General features: G+C 52.7%; 3 protein-coding genes across 4 annotated transcripts; all 3 read left to right on the forward strand.

The window, feature by feature from the left end:
• The first annotated feature begins 338 nt into the window (after positions 1-338).
• On the forward strand, positions 339-2,903 carry KLK11 (kallikrein related peptidase 11). Of its 2 annotated transcripts, none has more exons than XM_059381329.1 (5): positions 339-405; positions 865-1,021; positions 1,391-1,656; positions 2,201-2,337; positions 2,751-2,903. In XM_059381329.1, the coding sequence occupies exons 1-5, from the start codon at positions 366-368 to the stop codon at positions 2,901-2,903; spliced, it is 753 nt and encodes a 250-aa protein (XP_059237312.1). In that variant the 5' UTR covers positions 339-365. The 2 variants fall into 2 exon arrangements, with proteins under 2 accessions (XP_059237312.1, XP_059237311.1); XM_059381328.1 differs by having other exon boundaries at positions 366-405; positions 865-1,025; positions 1,320-1,656.
• A 2,966-nt stretch (positions 2,904-5,869) lies between these two features.
• On the forward strand, positions 5,870-8,802 carry KLK10 (kallikrein related peptidase 10). The gene is made up of 5 exons (XM_059382464.1): positions 5,870-5,960; positions 6,657-6,840; positions 7,448-7,722; positions 7,876-8,009; positions 8,548-8,802. Exons 1-5 carry the CDS (start codon positions 5,870-5,872, stop codon positions 8,698-8,700), a joined length of 837 nt encoding a protein of 278 aa, XP_059238447.1. The 3' UTR covers positions 8,701-8,802.
• A 5,018-nt stretch (positions 8,803-13,820) lies between these two features.
• On the forward strand, positions 13,821-19,417 carry KLK9 (kallikrein related peptidase 9). Its single transcript, XM_059382588.1, has 5 exons — positions 13,821-13,863; positions 14,035-14,191; positions 17,057-17,322; positions 18,694-18,830; positions 19,265-19,417. Exons 1-5 carry the CDS (start codon positions 13,821-13,823, stop codon positions 19,415-19,417), a joined length of 756 nt encoding a protein of 251 aa, XP_059238571.1.
• Positions 19,418-20,679: the final 1,262 nt, after the last annotated feature.

Genomic DNA, 20,679 nt, shown 5'->3' on the forward strand with positions numbered 1-20,679 from the left:
CATCTCACAGGTACTATGACTGGCTTAAAACAGGGCCAGCCAAACCCTTGCCCCAGCTAAAGACCCTCCCAGCATCAGCCACATCCTCCCTGGCTATTGCTACAGAGAAGCTTTTAGCTGAGATCGGCCCCTCCAAGGCCACCTTGATACCAGATTTTTTTTTAAAGCTTTGGAGGCTGGGACATGGTGAGACCTTGGGCGTTCCTCCAACCCTGTTTTTTCTCCCTGGGGAGAGCCAGAGCAGGCAGGGGAGGGAGGAGAGGGCATGAACCAGTCCCTCCCCAGTCTCCCCATAAAGTGATTGTGTCCCTTGTCCCTTCTTGTTCCCAGAAGAACCTGGGGCCTGCCCTTCCCCTCTCCAGGCCATGATGATTCTTCAGTTAATCATGCTTGCTCTGGTGACAGGTATGATGGGAGATGCTGGAGGGCAAAGGTCTCCCTCTCTGGTCTCTAGGGTCCCTCAACCCTCTATGTCTGGATGGTGACCGAGCCAATGCTGAAGATACAGAATAACCCACAGGGCATCCAAATGGATATAGGAGCCATGATAAGGTCCTGAATGCCCCTCGCTGGGCCAAGCATAATCCCTTTAGATGCTAGAATGGAGAGAGGTCGAGGAGGGTCCCAAGGGAGGGGCTGGGGCAACTGTTGTGCGGCAGAATACAGATAGCACTGAACGGTCGCTACTGACCAACCAGCAGCGAAGGATTTCAGTCATTTAATACCTGGTCCAGCCAGATGATGTATTTCAGCGGGACACCAGGCTGGGGCCCAGGCCACCCACCCCTTCTCTGTTCTCCCCACCCCCACTTCTGGGAGTTGTCTCATGCCTGAGCCCCCTCTTTTGCCCTCACTCCCCTCCAGGGCATGTAGGGGGAGAGACCAGGATCATCAAGGGGTACCAGTGCTCTCCTCATTCCCAGCCCTGGCAGGTGGCTCTGTTCCAGAAGACGCGGCTGCTCTGTGGGGCAACCCTCATCGCTCCCAAATGGCTCCTGACAGCAGCTCACTGCCGCAAGCCGTGGGTGCGGGGGCTGGGGCGGGCCAGCAGGGGGCTGGAGATGGAGAGATGGATGGAGAGGGGTTTGGGATGGGGAGGACGTGGTGGGGTCCAACATGGACATGGATGATGGACACTGAGCCGGGATGGAAGGACGGAAGGCGTCGGACCTGGGATGGCTCTGGGAAGGGGGTCGGGTGCTGGGATGGGGATACGGTTGGGAAGGAGGCTTCTGTGGGAAGTGGGAATGAGTGAGGTCAGAAGTGAAGCTATGTTGCTTTGTTCTCTTAGGTGCTCTCATCCCTTCCCCCTGCCCCATGTCTCGCCCCTCCTCCCCTCTCCTGCCTCTCCCCTGCCTTCCATCTCTGACCGCCATCTCTCCCACCTCAGCCGATATGTAGTTCATCTGGGGGAACACAACCTCCAGCGGCGGGATGGCTGTGAGCAGACCCGAACGGCCACCGAGTCCTTCCCCCACCCAGACTTCAACAACAGCCTCCCCAACAAAGACCACCGCAATGACATCATGCTGGTGAAGATGGCAACCGCAGCCTTCATCACTAGGGCCGTGCGACCACTCACCCTGTCATCGCGCTGTGTCACTGCGGGCACCCGCTGCCTCATTTCTGGCTGGGGCACCACATCCAGCCCCCAGTGTAGGGGCTCCAGATGGGGGACATGGAGGGCAGGGGTGGGTGATCCCGATTGTGGAAGGACAGAGGGAACCAGAGGAGACTTCAGAGGGGAGATTCCCAGAGTACAAGAGTACAAGAGGGGGTTCCCTGGGGGTGTCAGTGCTGGGATAAGTCAAAAAGAAGAGGGAAATCGTAAGAGCCACGTAGGGTAGAGACTAAAGTCTTAGCCTGGGGGTCAGACAGACATGATGTGCCAGGCATGTGCTCATTGCAGGACCTCAGGCACGTGGCTTTGCATCTCTGAACCCTGGTTTTTTTCTCTGTAAAATCAGGATGATCTCACCCACCTACCAGGGCTGGATCAGAGATAGTGTATATAGAACGACTGCCATAATACATTTACTCACTAGCATTACCCGTGCTGTTGCTAGGAGCACAGAGATGAGTTGGGTGCAAGCAAGACGGACGGGGACTGGCTGTAGTGTGTGGGCAGAACAGGCACTGCAGCATGGGGAATGGGGCCAGGGTCCCTCGTTTTCCACATCCCTTCATGCCGTTTCCACAGTGCACCTGCCCCATACGTTAAGATGCGCCAACATCACCATCATTAAGCACGAGGAGTGTGAGAAGGCCTACCCCGGCAACATCACAGACACCATGGTGTGTGCCAGTGTTCGGGAAGAGGGCAAGGACTCCTGCCAGGTCAGGGGACAGGGCCTGGGTCTCCAGCCGCTTCCCCGTTCCCGTCTCCTACCTCAACCATCTCTTCATCTGCAGCCACAACCTCATTCCCAACCCTGACCCTGTCTCACCCTGCCACCCCAACTCCGTGTCCACCCCTAGTTCCCATTCCTAACCTCCATGGGATCCCCAGCTCCATCCCCATTCCCACCCCTATTTCCAGCCCCAACATCCCCTAATCAACTCTAACCCCATCTTTATTGCCACCATAGCTTCAGCCTCATCCCCTAGCATCTCGCAAACCCCATCCTCAATCTCCACCCCACTCCTAACACCATCCCAGCACCACCTCCTCCCTAACACAATGCCCAACCCTGACCCCCTCCCATGACCAAACCACTTTTCTGACTGGTTTTCTCTCTCTCCATACCTAGGGTGACTCTGGGGGCCCTCTGGTGTGTGATGGGTCTCTTCAAGGCATTATCTCCTGGGGCCAGGATCCATGTGCTGTCACCAGAAAGCCTGGTGTCTATACAAAGGTCTGCAAATATGTAGACTGGATCCAGAAGACTATGGATAATAACTAGCCAGGACCAGCCCAACACCCCTGATCTCTACTTGGCGATGTGGTTCTTACTCATTCTGTTAATAGTCAAGCCTGAACGAGGACACTTTTATGTATTTTCTTTTCAGCTTCCTGAACTATGAGAGAGGCTGTGGCTTAATAATCTGCTTGGGGTTTGGAATCAGTGAGGCCCGGGTTCAAATCTTGTCTTGTATTAATTTGTGATCTGGAAGAGATAATAGTTGTTTCATTCACTGTTGTGTCCTTGAGCCCCAAAGACAACTTCTGGCATGCACTAAGGTTTCAATAAATACTTAGTCAACAAAGGAATCTTTGGAGTGCTTTATATGCCAGACCCTGATCTAAGGGCTTTTAAACATATCAACTAACTTAATCTTCACAAAGATTCAGTGCCATTATTATGCCCATTTTGCAGATGAGGAAACTGAGCACAGAGAAACTAGCCACTTGCTCATAGTCACACAGCCAGTAAGGAGAAAAGCAAGGAATCTAAAGCAACGTCTCCTCTTTTCATTCTTTTCTTTTCTTTCTTTCTTCCTTTTCTTTTTTCTTTTATTCTTTTTTTTTTTTTGAAGATTTTATTTGTTTATTTGACAGACAGAGATCACAAGTAGGCAGAGAGGCAGGCAGAAAGAGAGGGGGAAGTAGGCTCCCTGTTGCGCAGAGAGCCAGATGTGGGGCTCGACCCCAGGACCCTGGGATCATGACCTGAGCCAAAGGCAGAGACTTAACCCACTGAGCCACCCAGGTGCCTGGACTTTTTTCTTTTTTTAAAGCGAAGTGATTTCTTAACTACCAAGCGAAACTGCCTTGACTGAGGCTCAGTTTTCTTATTTGTAAAATTGTGCACTTAAAGGAATGATAGCACAGTAGGTAAGTCAGCCTGCCCATAATTAAGAAAAGGAGCTCCCAACTGTTTTTCTTTCCAACCTTCAGGCAAGGTAGTTTCCCCAGACTTGTGCTGGTCTGTAGGACAGCCACTGTTAACCACGTGGGGCCTTCTAAATTAAAATGACCTAAAATAAAAAAAAAAAAATCCCAAAAAACCTAAAATCAGAAAAGGAATTCTTTGGTCACGCTTGCCACATATCAGATGCTCTATAGCCATCTGGCTGCTGTACTGAATAGCACAAAGAGGGTACTTCCCCTGTCATAGAGAGTTCACCTGGATAGCACAGAGCTGGACAACCTCTGCAGTGAACTCAGTTCCCACTGGAGAAGATGCCCCACTAGTCCAGAACTCAGGATCTTTTTTTGACGCCCTGCGCACCTTTCAGGGGAGGTTGCTGCCATGAGGAGTAGGAGCCTGGAGCTGGAACTGGGGCCTCCTGGTTGTTAGGTAGACTTGCTGTGTGACCTTCTGTGAGTCACTGCCTTCTCTGAGCCTCAATTCCTCACCTGAAAGGAGGGAGTTGGTCCAGGTGATACTGACGCTCCTCTATGGCCTTGGCCTCCTGTGATTCACGGCCCGTGTGTCATATGAAGGCACACCGATGGCAGGAAGGATCTGATGGGACCACACTTGGGTGTGATCCACTGCCCTCCCTCCCCCCCCCAACCCGCCCCCTGCAGAAGGAAGAGGGGCGCTAGTCACTGGGACCCACAGTGAACCCACTGCTCAGGGCTCAGCACAGAGCTCCACACTGGCTCTGGGGCTCCACCTCCCTCTCTGCTCCCCTTCCATCTCTGTGATTTCTTCCTCTCCTCCTCCTCCTCCTTCTTCTTCTTTTTAAAGATTTTATTTATTTATTTGACAGACAGAGATCACAAGTAGGCAGAGAGGCAGGCAGAGAGAGAGGAGGACGCAGGCTCCCCGCTGAGCAGAGAGCTTGATGTGGGGCTCCATCCCAGTGGGACTTGATCCCAGAACCCTGGGATCATGACCTGAGCCAAAGGCAGAGGTTTTAACCCACTGAGCTGCCCAGGTGCCCCTCTGTGATTTCTTCTTTTCCTTGTCTCTGTGTGTCTCAGTCTTTAAGTCTTCTACCCTTTCCCTCCATCTCTCTTATCTCTGGGCTCCCTCTTTCCTGGCGGGCATTCTGCTTTTCTCAGTCATTAGGTAGGCATTTCCTTGTTTATTTTCCTCTCTCTTGGTGGTAATCACCTCTCTCCAATACTATCTCTGAGACTCTGAGGCTATTCAGGGACAAGGCATCCTCTCTCCCCACCTGAGAAGGCATTTTGGAACCGGAGACCTGGGGAATCCCCACGCAGTCTAGCTCCAAAAAGGGTGTTTGCGGCTCTAGAAGAAGCCTGTATTCCCGGGGCCCCTCCCAGAGCAGGAATCTGGGGCCCAGGTTGGGTGCCAGTCCCACCCACGGTATAATTAGGGAGAGGGAAAGGAGGGAGTGAATCCCTCGGGGGAGGGTGGGGAAATTTCCGGGCTCTTTGAGGTTAAAAGGGAAGGCCAGGCCAGGGGTCCCAGGCCACAGGATTTCAGCAGCCCACTGGGCAGGGCAGAGCCACTTCTGGGTCTCCTCCTTTCTTCCCAGCATCGACTCCCAGGTGAGGTGGGATGCACCTCACCTTAGTAGGGGAGTGTTATGAGAGTATGGGTGGGGACCTTCGGGTCGCGGGCAGCCCTGGTTGAGCCTCAGTTTCCCTATCTATGGCATGCGCCTCTGAACCTCGTACCCCCGTCCACCTGTGAAGGAGGGCGGACCCCAAAGGCTGCTGGGCAGACAGTCCGGGAAAGCTCGACCTCGCTCCCCCTTCGGGCGTAGGGAGGTCAGGAGGACGCCACAAGAGGCGTCATTAGGGTAATTGTGCCTGTATTGGGTGTTCCGGGCCCCAATCGCCTGTCTGTCGGTCCGCCCCTGAGGTTGTGGGCCGAAGTTTTCAGCGGGTCCGCGAGGGCTGGCTTGGCCCAGGTCGGGCAGATGGGCGAGGTGGGGTGGGTGTGGGGGTGTCTCTGACGAGGCATCTGTTTTAATTCGTCCTACCCCCCCCCCAGTCTCAGTCCTGGCCATGGGACTCCCGCACCGCCACCTGTGCACCGCCTCTAGCGCCCGGGCCCTGTCGAGGCTGCTGTTGCCGCTGCTCGTGACGCAACTGTGGGGTGAGGCGGGGAACAGGGCTTGGCGGGAGGTCCCCGGGAGAGTGCGCTCTCATCACCAGCCCTCGCGCACTGCGCCTCCTCTGGGGACCCCAGCACCCACCAGCGGATCCAGAGGAGGCTCGGGCCTAATTCCGCCCTGCCCCTCTCCGAGCTCCTCGCCAGGGGATCCCGACCCCAGCCCTCAGCCTGGATCCCGACTCCTTTCTCCCCGCGGCTTACTTTCCCGGCCCCTTACTAACCCCGGCCCCTCTCTCAGTCCCATTCTGTCCCCACCCCTTCTTATTCCTCCCGTTTCTCCCCAGTCTTGCCCGACTGCTCTGCCCTCGCCCCTCTCTCCACCTGCTGCGCACCTCCCGCCCCTGCTCCGCAAGCTCCGTCGCGTTCTGTCGTCGCCCCCTGGTGGCCCCGTCGCGTTCCATTCCCGCTCTGCTCCGGGCGCTGCCCTCTGTCCCTTTCCCTGTCCCTCTCCCTCCAGACCCACCCAGTTCGCTCTCCTAACCCTAGTCCGCTCTGAAGGGGAAGGTCCTCTTTCCCCTTTCCCGCTGTTCTTCTCCTGCCACTTCCATTCGGCCCCTGCAGGACCCCCAATTTGCACGCCCCCAGCTTCCCTGGTTTTGGCTGCGGGCCCCCCAGCTCCGGCCCTAAACCCAGCCCTTGTCCTGCCTGCTCTGATCTCCACCCATTTTCTTTCTCCAGCCGCGGAGGCGGTGCTGCTCCCCAGAAACGACACTGGCGTGGACCTTGTGGCCTCCGGCGCTCCTTGCGCACGCGGTTCGCAGCCTTGGCAGGTCTCCCTCTTCAGTGGCCTCTCGTTCCACTGCGCGGGCGTCCTGGTGGACAAGAGTTGGGTGCTCACAGCCGCGCACTGCCGGAACAACAAGTAAGGGGAGATCCTCGGGGCAGCTACGGAAGGGCTGTGGAGGCAGGTCCCTGGGAGGGGGCGGGAAGGGCTGGGGCACTTGAGTCCCTGTGCGAGTCAGTGCTGGAGGACTTCCCGTAGGAGGAGAGGTGGGGTTGTGCTGTGGCCGCCAGGGGGCGGTGTGGTCCTTCTGAGCGCTTCTGGGCCTTCGGCCACCCCTGTCTTCCTGAAAACTCCTTGGGTTCTGTTGAAGTGTAGATAGTTGTACGCCACAGACAGAAGTCAGGATCTGGTGTGGTTAGTAAGTTCTAACTAAGGAAATTGTTCACCTCATGAGCTGCCACTGAGGGAAGAAGGAAGAGAGGCTTACCCCAGCACTCAATTCTTGCAGCGTTCAGAGACCCAAATGCCTAATCATTCTTCTCTGTTTCCCGAGAACTCAAGCCTCCAGCTCCACCCCCACCCCCCTCCTCCCTCAGACCCAGAGTCCTCACCCTCAAACCCCTCCTCCCTCAGACCCCAGAGTCTAGACTCCTACCCTGCTACTAGTACCCTCCTTCCCAGGGACTCAGAGTCTGGTCCCAATTCCTAACAAGGCTTTGTCCCTATATATCTCTTCCCTCCCTAGTCCTCTATGGGCTCGCGTTGGGGACGACCACCTGCTCCTCCTCCAGGGCGAGCAGCTCCGCCGGACCACTCGCCATGTCATCCACCCCAAGTACCACCAGGGCTCAGGCCCCATCCTGCCAAGGCGGACAGATGAGCATGACCTCATGCTGCTGAAGCTGGCTAGGCCCGCTGTGCTGGGACCTCGCATCCAGACCCTGCGCCTGCCCTACCGCTGTGCTCAGCCCGGAGACGAGTGCCAGGTCGCTGGCTGGGGTACCACGGCTACCCGAAGAGGCAAGAGCGGGGTTCCCTGAGGCCTGTATCCCGGGGAATACCCTGAAGGCCAGTACGATGGGTCTGAGGGAGGAGGGGGTTGGGGGCGTGAACTCCTGGGTCCTGGAGGATTAAGGGCTGGCCGCTGGTTTACCTACTGTTTCCTCCCATCAGTGAAGTACAACAAGGGCCTGAGTTGCTCCAGGGTCACTGTCCTGAGCCCTAAAGAGTGCGAGGTCTTCTACCCTGGTGTCGTCACCAACAACATGATGTGTGCAGGACTGGACCAGGGTCAGGACCCCTGCCAGGTAGGGACTGGCTGGGGCGGGTCTCTGACACATGGGAGCTAGGATAGGGAAGTTATGAGAAATCAGAAGGCCCCATCGCTGTCCCCAACCCCAGCACAGAGTCATCCCCGTGTCCAACACTATCCCTTCCCACCCCAACTTCATTCCCGTCTCTGACTCTATCTGCTCTGCTCACCTGTTTGTGCCTGGCCCTACCTACTTCCCACCCCATCCTCAACTGCATTTCCACCTTCTGGCTATTCCTAAACCCCGACCCCATCCCTACCTCTCCATCTGTCTTCATCCCCTCACTTGTCACAAGCTGTAATCCCAGCGGCATTACACTTCCATTCTCATCCCCCATCCGATAGCCACAGCCACCAGTCCAGCCCCATTCCAACCCAGCTCATACTTAATTCCAACCCCACCCCAAGCTCATCTTTACCCAAACATAACTCCAACCCTGCTCAAACCCCTTCCTTCCCTATCACTATCCCAGACCCCCAAGTAACAGCCCTTGGATCCCTGTATTTAATGGATCTCTCCCCCCACCCCCCAGAGTGACTCCGGTGGCCCTCTGGTCTGTGACAAGACCCTGCAGGGCATCCTTTCATGGGGCGTTTACCCCTGCGGCTCAGCTCAGCATCCAGCTGTCTACACCCAGATCTGCAAATACAGCTCCTGGATAGAGAAAACCATACGCTCCAACTGACCCAGAGGCCCTGCCACTCCACCAGCTGCCGTCTTGCTCCTTCCTTCACAGTTGTGGGGGCTGAATTCTCCCCCTGTTCTGTTCGAACCTCTGCTGCCCAACACCTGCTAACATCTCTCCTCATCTCCCCCTGCCTACTGCTGCTCTTTCTGCACTTTGAAGCCAAAGTGTCAATAGAGGTGGTCAAGTTTAATTCAAGAAAAGCAAGGAAGCTGGTGGTCACCCAGCATCTGAGAGAAGTCGTCACTCACTCAGCCTTCCTCCCTCTGCTACTCCCTGCCGTGTGACCTCTGGCAAGCAGAGTAACCTGTCTGGGCCTCTGTTTCTTTGTCTGGAAGATGGGGACAATGGAGTGCCTGCCTCAGAGGCATTGTGAAGAGACGATCATACACACGATCATATAGCACGAGTGCATAGATTGCTATGGTAACTGTCAGTAAAGCATTAACATAGGGGGTGGCGAGCCCTGACTGAATATTCCCTGTTGTCATGATCTGTGAGCAGGTCCTGGTGAGGATGAACGTATGTAACTTCGTGTCCTGGGGAGAGAAGCACAGGAGTAGCACCCCCAGCCTAAGCCCCCGAGCCCCATCCTCTGCATCCCCATCCCTCAGGGCTGATGGAAAATCACACTCCCCACCCTCCCCTCAAGGTCCATGAAGCACCCCTTAACCACTTCCTTCCTCCCTCCCACTGTTACCCACGTCTGGTCCACCCAGCACCAGTTCCTCCTGTCCCAGCAGGAGCTGGGCCACTTCTGAGTCATCTGGTCCCTTCTCTGCCTTCCTGGGGCCACTAGAACCCAAGGGACCTCACCACAGATCCACCTCAGCCTCCAAGACCAGAGGAACCCGCCCTGCCTTAGTTGCTAAGTTCAAGGAAAAAAGTCCTCTGAGATTTAGGGGAATGGAAATCCCTCTCCATTCTCTCACCAACCACAAGCCCCAGTCCCAGCTCCACCATATCCCAAGTCTCCTCTGATCCAACACTCACAACCCCCAGTCCACTGCCATCCCCACCCTATCCCAAATTGGCTTGGAAATTTCGCCCTGGAAATATGGAAGGAGAAGGGTTCTTTACCTTTCTTGGAAAGTGTCGCCATGTAAATATTCCTACGCTGGGGTGTATTCTACACAGAATCCAGGCAGAGCTAACCGATGTTTGGGTACCTCCATTTAGCCTGGACTCTGGAGATGTAACATCAGCTGAACATATGCACAACAGAGATGTTCCACTTCTGAGCACCTGTTATACGGCAGGCAGGATGCTGGGCACTGAGAACATAGTGGTGACCACCACCACGAGGTCTTTGCCCCTACAGAGCCCATGGAAGACTGGGACATAGTCTCCAGCTCCCTTCCTCTGCCCCCATTAGCACACCCAGGAAACGCCAATCAGACATATCAGCTAAGTTTGTCATGCAACACTCGAAGAGGTGGGAACTTGATTCGTTTTTAAAGGCACATCACCCGTCCTTTTAGTCATCATACTACAAGTGTTTACTGAGCTGTGTCCTACTCTAGGTCCTGGAGATGAATCAACTGGAGTTCTACCCTCAAGGAGCTGCTAGTCAGGTCAGGGAGACAGGCAAGACCTCCATTCTTGTCATTCAGGTTTCTATGCAAATGTCACCTCCTCAGGCCTTCCAGGATTGCCATGGCTAAAGGGGTCCCCTGTGTCACCAGGAAAACAGTCCACTGCTGGGCTTATTTCTTTTGCAGCACTTGTTAGAGCTGGAATGACCTCATTTGTTTGTTTACTGGATAATGGTCTGTCACCTGTCTCTCCCGACTCAGTCCATGAAAGCAGGGACTCTGATTTATTCACTAGTGATTTTTCTTTTTAAAAAAAAATTATTTAAATTATTTACTTGTCAGAGAGAGAGAGAGACAGCACAAGCAGGGGGAGCGGCAGACAGAGGAAGAAGCAGGCTCTGCCAAGCAAGGACCCGGACATGGGGCTCAATCCCAGGACCCTGAGATCACAACCCGAGCTGAAGGAAGAAGCTTAACTGACAGAGCCACCCAGGTGCCGCACTAGTGATTGTTCTTTAAATACCTGGTACAGAGCCTGGCACACAGAAGCCACTCAATGCATCAATGGATTAACAACACAAATTGATCAGTGCTGTACCAGGAGGAGGCATGGGGTGCCCTAAGGAGAGGCCATGGACTCTTTCTGAAGGACTCAGGGAAGGCTTCTCAGATCAGGAGACATTTGCATGGGGTTTAAAAGGATAAGTAGGAGTGTACTGGGTAGAGAAGGAAATGTATTTCTGTCACTTTGTGACTTTGAGAAAATTACTGGAATGTTCTCTTGATCTCAGTTTTCCCCTCTGTGGAGTAGGGTTGAAGAGTGAGAATTAAATGAGATAGTATATATGAAACCTGCCAGGCATAGAGTATGGTCAATAAATGTAGCTATCGGGGCACCTGGGTGGCTCAATGGGTTAAGCCTCTGCCCTCCGCCCAGGTCATGATCTCAGGGTCCTGGGATCAAGCCCTGCATCGGGATCTCTGCTCACCAGGGAGCCTGCTTCCCCTCTCTCTCTGCCTGCCTCTCTGCCTACTTGTGATCTTTCTTTCTGTCAATTAAATAAACAAAATTTTTTTTAAAGATTTTATTCATCCATTTGACAGACAGAGATCACAAGTAGGCAGAGAGGCAGGCAGAGAGAGAGGAGGAAGCAGGCTCCCTGCTGAGCAGAGAGCCCAACGAGGGGCTCTATCCCAGGACCCTGAGATCACGACCCAAGCCAAAGGCAGCGGCTCAACCCACTGAGCCACCCAGGCGCCCCTAAATAAACAAAATCTTTAAGAAAAAATAAATGTAGCTATCAAGGGTCACCTAGGTGGCTCAGTGGGGGGGCATCAGACTCTTGGTCTCAACTCAGGTCTTGCTCTCAGAGTCCTGAGTTTGAGCCTGGCATTGATATGGAGCCTACTTTAAAAAATAAATAATTTTTTAAAGAAAGGTAGCTATGGAGATGTCATCAGAAGCAGTTAGTATGACACATAGTGTCTCTTCAGTTTCAGTCTCTACTCTTTCATCCCTGTCCGGAGAGAGAACAAGACGCTGTATAACCACGAGTGATATATATTGTAATTGAGGCAGTGCAGGGCTCTAGAGGAGAGGGATAGACTTAACACATGTGTTGAATTCTGGCTATGTGCTGGACGCTGTTGTAAGTACTTCATGTGGGTTATTTAACTCAATCACCGCCCCCCCACCCCAGCCTGGATTACTATTACTTTTTTTTTTTTTTTTTTTTTTTATTTATTTGACAGAGAGAGATCACAAGCAGGCAGAGAGGCAGAGAGAAGGAAGCGGGCTCCCCGCTGAGCACAGAGCCTGATGCGGGACTCTATCCCAGGACCCTGAGATCATGACCTGAGCCGAAGGCAGAGGCTTAACCCACTGAGCCACCCAGGCGCCCCTATTACTTCTTAATATATAGGTCAACTGAGAGAGGTCCAGTGACTTGCCCAAAGTCACACACTTCATAATTGCCAGCACTGAGATCTGGACCCACGTGGTCCAGTTTCAGAGTCCATGCTCTAAACCAAGTGACACATTCCAGGGGAGCCCAGACCCAGAGTGATAATCAGGTTTACATCAATAGAAAGTGGAGGATCCTGTGAGTGTCCAGGGCAGTAAAAGATGCATTCTTCCTCAAGAAATCAGAGGACACCTCCTGGAGGAGGGCGCATTTAGGTTGAATCTTGAAGGACGAGTAGGAGTGTACCAGGAAAAGAATATGGAGAAAGACATTCACTCATTTAATTAACATCTCCTGAGGCTTCCTGAGAGCTCAGCTCCAAATGGGTGATCTGGGGACATAGAGTTGAATCATATCTGGGCTTGGCCCTGCAGGGCTGCCTACCTGATGAGGAGGAGGGATGGGGAGAGAGGCAGGGGGGATGGACTGATGGAGAGGACCGTGGAGGCGAGGAGATGAAAAAACAGGGCAATATTCTCAGAACTTGGCCCAGATCTCATGGTGTTAAGAAAAAAGGAAAGTGCTTAGTTCCACGCAGGCTGAGCAGTGGGTCTTGGGTGATATGGATATGAAGAAAGGCGTAGGGTGGTTCATGAGAAGAGTGAGTCAATCCGGTTTGAACCATATTTCCTCAACCTTCTAGGAGAGGCCTTTGTCCTTGCAGGAAGGGGCCCAAATGCCCAGAACAGGGAGGGCTCTGTAGGGGGTGCACACGTGCGTGGTTTCTTGTGGTCTCTGGCTTGCTCAGTCTGTGTCTCTCCCTCTTTCTCCTTCCCTCACCCTGAATCCTTCTGTACCTCTGTCCTTTTCTCTTTTCTTAATTTGCTCTCTTTCCTCTCTTTCCCTGTCTTGCCCAATCAGGCCTGCCTTCCTACTGAGTCTCTGTTCTTTCTCCCAATCCTCACCTGCTTTTGTGGGGGTGGGGGTGGGGGGGTCCTCCTACGTATCCCCAGGCACAGATCCTAGCTCACCACAGCTTCATTCAAGATAAATCTGCTTCCGTTTCAGGACCCAGCCTTAGGGATCACCTTTCTCTCCCTTTTCTTTCCTTCCTTCCTTTTTTTTTTTTTTTTTTTTAAGATTTCATTCATTTATTTGGCGGACAGAGATCACAAGTAGGCAGAGAGGTAGGCAGAGAGAGAGGGGGAAGCAAGCTCCCTGTTGAGCAGAGAGCCCGACGAGGACCCTGAGATCATGACCTGAGCCAAAGACAGAGGCTTAACCCACTGAGCCACCCAGGCACCCTCTCTCCCTCTTCCTCCTCCAGACCCCAGAATATCCTGCATCCAGGTCCTGCATCCTGACGTCATGGGAATGAGGTTTCCCCTCTCTGGAGATCTCAGGAAGACTCCACATCCCAGGACTCCTCCCTCATTCAGCTCATCCCTGGCCCAGCAGGCCACCAGCTCATCCAACTGGTGGGGAGGGTTCCCCTGCATTGCCTCCATTTCCAAGGCCCCCACTCAAGGCCCCAGGGCTTCCCCCTCCCCCTGGGACGTTTCCCAACCCAGATTAATCACTGGGGCGGCCCCAGAGAGGAGGAAGGAGATGGCATGGCTTACCTTCAAGAAGCACGGCCAGCAGCCTGAACACATGCTCAAGACCCAGGCGCCCCAAGGTGATGAGGCTGGGATTCGTCTGTGCTCTGTTTTCTCTCCTGGCAGGTGAGGCTCCAGCCATCCATCCTGCTGCCTCTCCACGATCCCTGTGTCCCCGCCAGCCAGCTTGCCCTTGACCCGCCAGACTTCAGGTCCTTCCTGGTGGGCATCTAGCAGGTCTCCCCCAGCCCTCCTACCATGCTTTTCATTGACCCCTTTGCCTCCACCCCACCCCAGGGCATGGCTGGGCAGACACCCGAGCCATCGGGGCTGAGGAATGCCGCCCCAACTCGCAGCCCTGGCAGGCCGGGCTCTTCTACCTCACCCACCTCTTCTGCGGGGCTTCCCTCATCAGTGACCGCTGGCTGCTCACAGCTGCCCACTGCCACAAGCCGTGAGTGACCTGGGCACCACTGGGGTGAGGGAGAGGGACAGTGCTGAAGGTAAGGGAGGGGTGGGGGGGGCAAGGGGCCTTCAGTAGAGGAGGGAGGGAGCTGTGGTTGGGAAGGATTTGGCCTTCATTTCTGTTCCCAAAAGTTCAACTCTTAGAATTAGAGTTGACCCTCCAAATTCCAGAGTCCCAAATAATCTGATTATTAGAATCTAAAATTCAAAATTCTTAGAAACCTAGGCTCAGACCCAGAAAAATCCAGAGTCACAAACTCCTAAAATCTCAGATCTGTGAGATTTGACATCAGTTTCAGTGAATTCTAGAATTGAGACTCAAACTGGTAGAATCTTAGGAGTCTAGAGCAGGGCAGCTCCGTGGGTATATATCTCCAGCCACATAGTTAAGTTTAAATTTTCTTTTTTTTTTTCTAAGATTTTATTTATTTATTTGAGGGAGCAGAGTAATGGGGAGAGAGAGAGTGTGTGTGTGTGCAAGAGTGGGGGAAGGGCAGAGGTAGAAGCAGACACCTAACCCAAGCAGAGAACCCTGGGCAATCCCAGGACCCTGGGATCATGACCTGAGCCAAAGGCAGACGCTTAACCCAGTGAGCCACCCAGACGCCCCAAGTTTAAATTTTCTAATAGACATACTACAATAGTTTAAAAAAAGAATTAACATTAATTTTAATAATAGATTTAATTTGACATGCTCAAACCATTATTTTACTTTATTTTAATTTTTTCAAATTTTAATTCAATTAGCCAACATATAGTACATCATTCGTTTTTGATGTAATGTTCAGTGATTCATTGGTTGCGTATAACACCCAGTGCTCATCAGCTCATGTGCCCTCCTCAATGCCCATCACCCAGTTACCCCATCCCCCAACTCCCTCCCTCGTTTCCATAACCCTCAGTCTGTTTCCCAGAGTCAAGAGTCTGTCATGGTCAAACCATTATTTTAGTATGCAATCCATTTTTAAATACTTATTAATGATATAGATCAGTCTTTTTGTTTAATACTACACTTCTGAAATCAGATGTGCATTTTACACATATTGCATGTCTCAATGTCAAATGCTCAATAGTTGTATGGGAGAGCACAATCCTAGAATCTTAGGCTCAGTATCCTAGCTAGGTCCGTTGAATATAGAAGCTCATGGTCCTAGAATTTTTGATTCACAGTATCCTAGAATACTGTCACTTGCAGAATTCTAGAATCTTGAATCAATAGAATTCTAGAAGTTTATATGCATAAATGTCTTGAATCTGGTGAATTAAACAAATCTTAGAATCTTAAATCTTAGAAAGCTATCATTTCAGATTCTTAAAATCCCTAAAATTTACATTGAGAGAATTCTAGAGTCTCAAACTATTTGAACCTAGATTCTTAAATTTCCAAAATCATAGAATTACAGAATTTTAGGGATAGTTGGGTGCCTCAGTTGATTGAGCATCTGCCTTTGGCTCAGGTCATGATTCTGGGGTCCTGGGATAGAGTCCCGTGTCAGGGTCCTTGCTAGGCAGGGAGCCTGCTTCTCCCTCTGCCTGTCACTCTCCCTCTCTCTCTCTCTGACAAATAAATGAGTAAATAAAATCTTTAATAAAAATTTTTTAAAAAGAACTATAGAATTCTAGATTGATGAAATACATTTTATAGTCTCAGATTACTAGAATTCCAGGCTCTTTAGGTCCTTGATTTCATTCAGATAATTTTAAAACTCTAGGCTTTTGACCTAGAGAAATCTAGAATGTTAGAATGTTGGATTTATACCTGCCTCCTTAGTGCAGTAGGCAGCGCATCAGTCTCATAGAATATTGGATTCATAACATTCTAGGACGTAGAATTCTAGAATCGTGGATTCCTAGGGTGTTAGAATCTTAGAATCTACCTGATGCAGAAATCCTGAATTTCTATATTACCTCTGGAAAGGGGTAGCCCATCTTGCTGTGATGTTTTTCCCTCCAGGAATGAAGCCCAGAATGCTGTGTGGGAATTTCCCATCATGCATTGCTCCATGACAGGACCTCTTTCAGCTCAGGTCTGTACAGAAGGCTAGAATACTCAGATTTCAGCTCCAAAGACTAAGGAGAGAAGCAGAGATATAGAGGTAGAAAAGATTCGGGCTTGAGAACAAGTTGGGGAAGACTGTTTTCCAGATATGGAGCCCAGGCAATGAGGAGACAGAGATAGAAATAATGTCTCATACTCTTCAAGTCCCGAATTCTTAGTCGTAAGTTGGGTTTCTAATGTCAGAGGTCAGAAGCTAAGGAATGGACATGCACATCCCCAGAGAGCCCCCAGCTGTCCAGGGCAGAGACCCAGAGCAGAACAAGTGGACTGAGAGCTTGAGTCGGAAGACATGCATTGAGGGTGAGGGATATGGCTGACAAGAAAAGCCTGAGGCCATGGATGACCCCAAACTTGGGGATTTTCCATTTCTCATCCCCCTCCATGCACACACAAACATGGACACACACACAGAGCCACTCCCCACAGAAGCCACCAGACCTGTAGGGGTGGGGGGGTGGGGCTGTTCTTGTGTGGTAGGTGGAGCCCCCATGTGCTTGCATCGTTCCAGGGGACCCAGGTCACCATCAAGGCTCCAGGTGGAGCAGGAAGGAAGGTGGTTTACTTAGTATGGGACTAGGAAGAGGTGTGAGCCTTTAGGGGAAAGCTACAAAGGTAGAGGCACACAAAGTGTTGGAGTGAGAAGCTGAAGCCCAGAGAGGGTGTGTGCCTTGCTTAAAATCACACAGCACTCTGGGTCATACAGAAATGACAGGGCCCCAGAGAGAACATGTGGCTTGTGGAGCACCTATCATCCTGGTGGACACCCAGCTTGACCTCTGAGGCCTGTCCCAACAGGTATCTGTGGGTCCGCCTTGGGGAGCACCACCTCTGGCAATGGGAGGGTCCAGAGCAACTGTTCCGGGCCACGGACTTCTTTCCCCACCCTGGGTTCAACAAGGACCTCAGGGCTCACGACCACAGTGATGACATCATGCTGATCCGTCTGCCCAGGAAGGCACACCTGGGACCTGCTGTGCAACCCCTCAACCTCAGCCAGACCTGCGTCTCCCCAGGCACCCAGTGCCTCATCTCAGGCTGGGGGGCTGTGTCCAGTCCTAAGGGTACAACCTTGCCCAGAACTCAATCCCTTGTGGCTCATGCTGAGGGTCTGAATCCCCCCTATTTCTCTGTCTCTGTCTTTTCATCTGATAGATAGATAGATAGATAGATAGATAGATAGATAGATAGATAAGGAAAAAATCCAAGATGCTGTAAGTTACAAGATGCATTATTTACAACCACTAAGAATAGGGGATACAGTTCCTGTGAATCCTTGTATGACACCTTTTGCTGGAAGACACGCCCTCATTTCAGAGATGTTTAAATATGAAAATATAGACTTCATAGAATTGAAATGAGGCCTGAGTCTCTCAGAGTCACAAATCAGCCACTCATTAGCCACACTGAGCCTCCCACATCAGTCCTGGCTTTCAAAATGCCTTGAAAAAATAGTTTGAGCTTGAGAGATTTTACATAAAAGCCAAATTTCTGCAGTTACTGAGAAAATCCAAAGAGCTGACAATGCAGGACCCACATTCCCCAAACACCGACCATCAGGCAGAATCAGTGGTGGTTGCCGCCTCCAGACCAGATGTGGGTTTTCTGGGCCGCTACAGTGCCCCCTACTGGCTGCTGTGTCTGTCTGGTCCCCTTCACCCACTTTTTTTTTTTTTTTTTTTAAGATTTTATTTATTTATTTGACAGACTGAGAGATGGAGTGAGCTCAAGCATGGGGAGCAGCAGGCAGAGGCAAAGGGAGAAGCAGGCTCCCCGCAGAGCAGGGAGCCCGATGTGGGACTCCATCCTAGGACCCCGGGATCATGACCTGAGTCTAAGGGAGCATTTAACTGACTGAGTCACCTAGGTTCCCCCTCTCCACCCATTTCTATTTGCCAGTCAAGCCCACCTGAATTTGTGCCCCTGGATTATACACATGGGTCTATGCCTATCTATGTCCATATATATTTTCTACATGTTGCTTCTCCCTATCTGTTTCTCTTATCTCTTAAGTCTTTATCTTTATCTCTGTCAATGACCATGAATGTCTCCTGTCTTTCTCACTGCCTTCTCCCTTGGCATCTTGGGGCCTATTTCTTTCTCTTTTCTCTTTCTTCATGTTTCCTCTGAGAATCTCTTTCCCCTTAAGAGGTCTATCTGCTGCCATGGTCTCTATTTCTCTCTGTACGTCATGTATGTATCTCTTCTTGGCTCTTGGCTCTCTGCATCTGTTTCCCTGTTTCTCTCTTTGGCTCTCCCCATCTCCTCAACCATCTGTTTCTCTTTCACAGTATGATTCTCTCTGTCGCTGTGTCTTGTTTCTATCTTTGAGAGTCTTTTGCTGTGACTCTGTGGGTCCGAGGGTCTGGGTGGAGGGACTCTGAGTGTGATGGTCACAACTGTTGATACTATGGGTGGATCTCTTTTGCTAACAGTGCAGTACCCATTGACGCTACAGTGTGCCAACATCAGCATCCTGGATCACAACCTCTGCAGTTGGGCATATCCGGGCCACATCTCGGACAGTATGCTCTGTGCCGGCCTCTGGGAGGGGGGCCGGGGCTCCTGCCAGGTGAGAGCTACTCTTGGAAGGAGCAGAATGGATATCCTGCCGGATTCCTGGGTCCTAGGGAATTAGGGAGTTGGGGGCCCCCAGAATTCATGGATGAAAGCACGGAAGGACCCAGGACACCTGGGTTCTGGGAGAGGATGGGACTGGGGCCAGGATTCCTGGAGGCCCAGACTCCAGAATCTAAAGGAGAGGACTGGGAATACAGACTTTAAGTTCTTGGGGGAACAGAGGGGACTAGGATCCCAGAGTGCTAAGTGCAGGGGTGAGGTGAGGGCTATGAGCTCATACTCCTGGGTATGAGGGAGGAGGGACTAGCCCTAGATGTCTAGAGGCCAAGGTGTCAGGAGAGGAGGACACGGGGCCTCCTGAGAGGAAGTGGCCAGTGTAATATGAACACCTGCTTAACAGTTTCTTTCCTCTTCTGCCGCTCACAGGGTGACTCTGGGGGCCCCCTGGTTTGCGACGGGACCCTGGCGGGTGTGGTATCTGGGGGTGCCGAGCCCTGCTCCAGACCCTGGCGCCCCGCGGTGTACACCAGCGTGTGCCACTACGTGGACTGGATCCGCAAAACCATGGAGGACAACTGAGCCCTCATGCCTTGGGCGACCAAGAGAGGAGGGTGGGCTCAGGGTAGCGGGAAACAACCGGACTCCAGCCGCAGAAGTCTCAGCGGCCCCGAGACGCCTCGGATCTTGAGGCTCCGCGCCCTCAGGGCCCGCCCCGTCGGAAAGCAGCGGGGAGACACTTCCGGCCCTGTAGCCCCGCCTCTGTGATGTCACCGGAGCGGGCAACAACCCGGTGGAGCAGCTTCACCTGTGGCTCCGCGCCAGGAGCACCTCCAGCAGACTGCTCCTCCCCTCGGAACTTTGCCCAATGAGACTTCCCCTCTGGGCCCCATCTCTTGTAACCCCGCCTCCTCCGTGGGAGAGCCCGCCCCCGTGACGTCAGGGGCGCTGTAGCGTCGGGTACAAGGCTCCGAGGCTTGGTCGGGCTCCGCCCCTTGTGCCCGCGCCCCTGGGCGTTTGAATCCTGGCGGGGACCCGACTGAGAGAAATTGAGGGAGGGTCTCAATTCATCCAGAGTCAATGGATGATTTTACAATAAACGCGCGGAGCCGCGCCTTCCGTCTGCCTATGTTGTGGGATGAAGGAAGAACGGGTGGGCGGCGGTGGTAGACAGGGAACCGCCACCGTACAGCAAATCCCCCTTTACCCCTTGTAGGTCCTGCCTAAAGTCTGTCTCCATCAGCTTCTATTGCAGCAAGGCCGCTGGGTTCTGCTTGGGCTGGTCCCGTCGCCCCCAGGGGAAGGGGAAACCAGGTCACGGTGCCTCCCAAACCTGCCTTCCCAGATCCCGAACCTCTCAGGGGGCAGCGGGCGGGGCCCGATCCTCCCTCAGAAGACTCACCTTGTTTCCACTTCCAGTTAGTGGCAGCAATCCCCTACTCCCACAAAAACCCAGGCTCCAAGTCACTCCTAAAAAGACTTAAGAATTTAGTCCCTAGCCTCCTTCTTCCTCAGACCAAAAATTCAGGCCTATTCTCTCTCCACCCCAGACGCAAATGTTCAGGTCCCAACCCCATCCACCGTCGGACTCAGGAGCCCAGAACCCCATTCCTTCCCGTCCCAGGTCCAGAAGTCCAGACTTAACCTCCCTTCCCTCAATTCAGGGCTCTGGGCCCCCAGTTTCTCTTCCCCCAGCCCCCTCCTCCAGACCCAGAGTGCAGGTCCCCAGCCCCCCTCCTCTCTCAGACCCAGGATTCCGGGTTCCAGCTCCCTACTCCCTCAGACCCAGGAGTTCAGACCCCCCAACCCCTACCTCCCCTGGACCCTGAATTCAGGTCCCCAGG

The sequence above is a fragment of the Mustela nigripes genome, chromosome 17 (genome assembly GCF_022355385.1).
Source record: "Mustela nigripes isolate SB6536 chromosome 17, MUSNIG.SB6536, whole genome shotgun sequence".
NCBI classification, from domain to species: domain Eukaryota; kingdom Metazoa; phylum Chordata; class Mammalia; order Carnivora; family Mustelidae; genus Mustela; species Mustela nigripes.

Bases quoted from the DNA above. Each gene is read 5' to 3' on its own strand.
- KLK11 (XM_059381328.1), top strand. From the start codon at position 366: ATGATGATTCTTCAGTTAATCATGCTTGCTCTGGTGACAG. The intron at 1,657-2,200 runs GTAGGGGCTCCA...CCGTTTCCACAG, and splicing joins CACCACATCCAGCCCCCAGT to TGCACCTGCCCCATACGTTA. The intron at 2,338-2,750 runs GTCAGGGGACAG...CTCCATACCTAG, and splicing joins AGGGCAAGGACTCCTGCCAG to GGTGACTCTGGGGGCCCTCT.
- KLK10 (XM_059382464.1), top strand. From the start codon at position 5,870: ATGGGACTCCCGCACCGCCACCTGTGCACCGCCTCTAGCGCCCGGGCC. The intron at 6,841-7,447 runs GTAAGGGGAGAT...TTCCCTCCCTAG, and splicing joins GCGCACTGCCGGAACAACAA to TCCTCTATGGGCTCGCGTTG. The intron at 7,723-7,875 runs GCAAGAGCGGGG...TCCTCCCATCAG, and splicing joins TACCACGGCTACCCGAAGAG to TGAAGTACAACAAGGGCCTG.
- KLK9 (XM_059382588.1), top strand. From the start codon at position 13,821: ATGAGGCTGGGATTCGTCTGTGCTCTGTTTTCTCTCCTGGCAG. The intron at 13,864-14,034 runs GTGAGGCTCCAG...ACCCCACCCCAG, and splicing joins TCTGTTTTCTCTCCTGGCAG to GGCATGGCTGGGCAGACACC. The intron at 14,192-17,056 runs GTGAGTGACCTG...CTGTCCCAACAG, and splicing joins GCTGCCCACTGCCACAAGCC to GTATCTGTGGGTCCGCCTTG.